The following is a 5849-nucleotide window of genomic DNA, read 5'->3' on the forward strand; positions in this document are numbered from 1 at the left end:
TAGCTGGGTACCCATTCCCACCTGGGTGAAGTGAGGAAAATTCGTGTAAAGTGCCTTTCCCAAGGACACAACGTCGAGCCCCTGACAGGATTCGAACCCACGACCTTACGGTTGCGAGTCCGAGAGCCTAACCACTCGGCCACCGACGCCACAAAGTACTTTCTTGCTTTTCTACTCCCTCTAAATGACGTAGTGTGTTGATGTGCTTATTTTTACTGAAACAAAAAGCTTTGCTTTCCAGAGAAAAGTGTAATGAACTTCCTCAATTTAGCTGAAAAAACTGATTTCCCTGTTTTGATACTCTGAAATTTCCTGTCGCTGAGTCAATGGCGTCGGTGGCCTAGTGGTTAGGCTCTCGGACTCGCAACCGTAAGGTCGTGGGTTCAAATCCCGTCAGGGACCCGACGTTGTGTCCTTGGGAAAGGCACTTTACACGAATATTCCTCACTTCACCCAGGTGGGAATGGGTACCCGGCTATAGACAGCGAAAGATCTTGTCAGTTTGTCAGTGTTTGAGCGCTTAATCGGCTGCTTGCACTGTATGCTTCCCGGGAAGCTGAGACTGTTTCGGAGTGTTCTATGGTCAGCTGGGGTAATAATATTATAGTGAAAAAGCGCTTAGAGCCTGCTGCTGAGCGGGGATATGCGCTATACAAATGCTATCTATTATTATTATTATTATTATTATTTACTAATTTCACACCTCTGGCCTCAGGCTACACAGAATACAGGGTGATTTTAAAAAACCCAACCCAACTGTACAACTTTTTTGGGGGTTAATATTTTCCCCCACCCTGAAGTTTTACGTTTCAAATTTGTACACAAAATTTGGAAGTCAAAAGGAATTTGTCTGATATTTGTGAGGCAACATGGTGGAATCAGGCTCCCGGCAATTTTGGGGCATGTAGAGTTATTGGTGTCATCTTAAAGCTTGTTCATTTGTCTTTATTTGGATGAAAAAAATATCAATTTATCTTGAATACAAGTCGAGATATTTTTACGTTTTACGGCGCTCGCAACTGCATCAATATGGGGTTTTTAATGGTAGGCCTAAGGCAAACATAGCTGAAAATGGGTTGTTGTTTTTTACGCGCTATGTAGAGCGAATTAAGTAAAATAAATGTGAGGCAGCGTGGTGGAATCAGGCTCTCGTCAAAATAATCAAAGTGAAGAAACTTGCATTTTTCCGCAGGTTTGTGAATTTTTATTTTAAAAATTATTTTTTTTGGCTCAACACCTTTCATGCCTATTAAAAAACTAATTTCTGTGTGGATTTTTCTGGAAAACGTTGATTAAGGGCACAAAAAATGTAAATTTTCAGTTACCACGGACTCTTAAGCTAAGGAAATAACTAATCTTTGGCGACCATTTTCTCACTAATTTTACCTCTGAAAACAGGTGACCTCCACCTCCTTCTTTCGCAAATATCTCGACTTATATTTAAAATAAATATATATATTTTTTTATCCAAATAAAGACAAGTGAACAAGCTTCAAGATGGTACCAATAACTCTACATGCCCAAAAATTGACGAGAGCCTGATTCCACCACGCTGCCTCACAATTTTCCCGTTCGCGAAGCTATCAGAGGACAGCAATGTGTTCATGATTCCTCGGTCGTCTAGAAATGCGTGAACATTTCCTCTGACATTTGGTTCCTTGGCAAAACCCATATTATTCACCTTTCACACTTTCAGGTTATATCAATTCCACATTTTAATGGTGTCTATATGGGTAACCTCCTCCCCCCCCCCCCCCCCCACTTTGTCTCTAGAAACAGCTCCATACTGTAGTGTAAGTTGTACAGTGTGTGTGGCTTTGAGTACACAAGGTTGAGTGGATCCTTGCGTTTGGCCACCACTGAACATTGCGAACGACGCGTTAAAATGTGTAGAGTCCAAAGGAGGAAATATTATAGACCACAGGTTTTAGGAATTCCAGAACTAGATTTTAAAAACATTTTTAAAAACTCTGTAGGAGGAAAATAAAATATTGTTTAAAGGTTACATTTACAGGGATGGAATGATGCCATTAAAAAAACAAAAGGAAAGGAAATAACAAACCAATCATTTCATTACTTTCCTTACAAGATCTTTTAAATTGATGCATTTTGCATTTATAGGTGGTTTTTATAAAAGCCATTTCCGTTTTCGAAAATAAGTTGCTTCTTTGTCAATTTTATGTCAAGCAAATTCCTTTTGAATTTTTTATTATATCTGTTCCAAATTACAACATTCTAGTACAAATTTCTTGTGAGATATTTAGAAAAAAAGTTATACAATTTTGTTTTCTTTGGATCACCCTATAGTTTCTGGGCTGGGGTGCCACTCGAGCACTTTCACAGGCACTAGTGAGATTTCATTCCCTGGCAATCTGCTCACATGGCTAAGTAAGTAAGTAGTCAGTTTAGACTCAAGTAATGTCAAGCAAGTGTCTGTAACACGGGGATCAGATGGGTGGTCACTGGGGGTGTGTCCTTGAGCAAGACACGACAACCCTAGCTCAAAATACAGGGCGCTGCACAGAGGCGACCAACAGTGGCATTGTTGTAAACTGTTCTGTATTTGTGTTATATTGTGTATTTATGATGTATGTATTTATGTAAGTACTTTTTTATAATAAGTATGTTTGAAATTGTAAACCAAAGTGCTCTTTTGGGACAAATAACTATAACATTGTAATTTATTTATTATTTATTATTTACTTACATGGATTTATTTATTTACATAGATGGGGTAACATCATGGCCTACTAGTACGCACTGGGGAACACCTACCTCCAAGTTGCACCGCTACTCCTCGCCTGGCGGTACAACGTGGAGGTTAGAGCCAATGGAACCAAACGAGATGGTTTTGTTTCAGATAAGGGCTGAGTGGGCAAAGCATTTTCCGTTTTTGACAGGTAAAAACCCTCCGAAGGGAAGGAATTTCTCTTTCAGTTTTTGCGTTAGACAGGTTTCTGTTTAATAGAGGTATTTATAGAATAATTTATCATGGGGGAGAGGGAAGGTTCCGTTATGACAGGTTTTCATCTTACACAGGAGTCTGTTCAGTCAGGCTCAACTATATAGGAGTTTTTCAAAAAATCCTTCCTAGAAATCACAGTTTGGGCAATCAATCGGAGTCTCCAGGATCCCCAGTAGATTACAATTATGTAAAGAATTGACAGTGGCAAACCAATACGTATTACAAATATACGAAAACAAAAAACACAATATTGCAAATGAACGCAGATAAGCCTGTGTATTTTTATGTCATTTACAATAATTTGCGTACAACTGATGGAAAGGGAATTCAAGAATAAGTAAAATAAGTTGGAGTTTATGCGAAGTCGATCCACATTCTTCGATGGGGGACAAAAAATCGGAGGATTCCAATTTAATCAGAATACTTGGCAGGTCTGCACTAAAAAAACCTGTATGAAGAGTTTAAAAAAACCTCTATGAAGAGTAAAAAAAACCCTATATCTCAGAGCAAACAAAAAACAAAACAATGATAGCAATAATACTATGTTGACAACTTCTGAAGAGATGAAAAATTTTTATTCAAATTATATTCCATAGGGAAAAGCTTGTTTGTTCCGACTGCTTTAAAATAAGCATAACAACATGGACAGCCAAAAGATGGACAAAGCGCAACGTGCGGATAAGTACACACCTGTCATGCACTTTCTAACACACGTCTATTCATAAACACACACTTCAGACTTCAGACAAACAATGACAGTTCTCACATCTTTTGCGCCAGGTTTTATTTTTATAAATGAAACATCATCTCTCACAAGAACTGATCAAGCAGCTTGCTTCATAAAGCAGCCCCATCAGGCTTAACTGTTCTATGACAGCCTGAAGAATAAAAACCACACACCAACGCTAACACAGGCAACAGGCGCAATGCTAAAATACTGGTAGACAACACCGTGAGCAATACAGAATTGAAAATTGTTGATTGAGCGAGTGCTTTGCTGGAGCCTTACAGATAAAAGCCGCATGTTTGAACTAGTTTGTTCAAAGGCTGGGAAAAGAGTGCTTTGCGAGAAGCTTGCTTACAATCCTCCGTTTGTTATTTGTTGAATGCATCACGAAATGAAAAGCTAAAAGCTGTTCTCTTGTCATTTCAAGAGATAATGAACCTGCATATTGTCAGAGACTGACATACACACAATGGAGCAAACACACATATAACGCACATGCGACCATTCCTGGATTATCAAAAACAAGATCCATATACAACACGTACATACATCAGAGGCGCCCACAAAATACACACATGCCCATATCACAACATGCTTCTGGTCACTTGTACCACTTTCTACTCGGTGACTGTCACTATCCAGCCTGAGCAGAAAACTGACGCTCTCATGTAGCAAACTGTCAAAGTCCAAAGTTGTACAGAGTCTACTTTAAAACCAACACACTCCTCCTCCTATCCAAGCATCAGACTTTGAAAGGAAAAAGAGATTTCTGTCAATTAGCGCCAGCTAATCCACATCAAACTTGGCCCTGAAAAAATCCCACATCTAAATGGAATTCAATTCCAGTAGCAGAAAATATTTATGCCACTCAATTGTACGTCTTTGGCTTTTGCCCATACTGCTGAAACGAAACATCTTTTAAAAAAAACCCAACTGTTTTTGGGTGCAGATGGTGCCATTTGTACGATGAGTTCATCAACCAAACTTTTTGACTAGGTACAAAGAGGCAGGCAGCTTATGGATGCAAGACAAACGTATGACGAAGCAAATTCAGAAATTAAGTACTCGTAGTGAGAAGCTTTCTTAGACTCCTCAGTATATTCAAGACCTTCTGGCAAGTCCCGCATTGATGCATTTCTCCGAATACTCAGTTTGAAATAAAACATTTAAAAGTGAAAACTTTTCCAAAAGTTGAGATCATTTTCTTCCACAACTGGCCTCTGGATACACCCACCAGTTCCCTATTACGACAGGAAAAAAGGTAGAAAAAATGGCCTTGTTTTCCTTCACAACACACACACTACATTTCAACCACCTGCCATCTCCGAAATAGCTTTCTCAGCTAAACACAAATACAATCAAATGATTCAAAGAGCACACAACTTGGAACATTTTGACTTTGCTGAATGGGTCAGTTGATGTTGAAAACGAGAGTAGCCTCAACGTCTCAGCATCGCGTCTCAAAGAGCAGGGTAGAGGTGAAGTTCTCCGTAGTGGACACATACACGACTCATGACACCGTTAGCTTTGCTGAAAAAATAGAGCAGGACAAATCGGTGTAAACTTTGCGAGAACAAACCACAAAAACAAGTAGAATCATCACATTAAAAACTAGAATGTTTTTTTAAGTTTCTACTATTATCTTTTCCAAATGTGTCGTCATTCTCTTCGTTTATTTCCTTTTACAAAACTTTTGTGTCACAGGGAAGGCTAATACAGAAAGTCCTCTAAAACCAAAATCTGCAAAACCGCTGCTTTTCCTCAGTTAGGTCAAGTTTTTTAGCTTAGTTTTAGTAAGAGTTTTACGGCACTTGCAACACAGTAGGGTCATATAAGTGCTGAAGACTAGAGGAGTTACAAGAGAGTAACATGACCAAAAAAGAAGAAGGAGAGATAAGGACGATAGATGTTTGATAGGAAAGAAGGAGCAAACCACATCAGAGCACCCACCAACCACCCAATTTTTAAATATTTGAGTTGAAAGTTTTCACACCTCCAAATGGAAAACAAAATTACCATGGTTTGACCTAAAAAACCCAAAAGATTGACAGTTCTAATTTCTCATCATCATCCGGTGCCTTGTCAACAGACGTGGGCGATCATGGACCTCCACTTCCATCTGTCTTTCGATGCAGCAATGGTGTCTGTTGTTCTTGC

The 5849-nt window shown here is 39.1% G+C and overlaps 1 protein-coding gene across 1 annotated transcript in view; it reads right to left on the reverse strand.

The window, feature by feature from the left end:
- Window positions 1–3219: 3219 nt before the first annotated feature.
- Window positions 3220–5849, reverse strand: part of LOC101856232 (tubulin-specific chaperone D) — a gene marked incomplete in the record, with an annotated part of 51985 nt that continues 49355 nt past the window's right edge. The window contains 1 exon segment of the mRNA XM_005090180.3: window positions 3220–5222. Within this exon segment, the coding sequence (XP_005090237.3) occupies window positions 5214–5222 (9 nt within the window).

Source organism: Aplysia californica, unplaced genomic scaffold (assembly GCF_000002075.1).
Source record: "Aplysia californica isolate F4 #8 unplaced genomic scaffold, AplCal3.0 scaffold00013, whole genome shotgun sequence".
Classification (NCBI taxonomy): Eukaryota; Metazoa; Mollusca; class Gastropoda; order Aplysiida; family Aplysiidae; genus Aplysia; species Aplysia californica.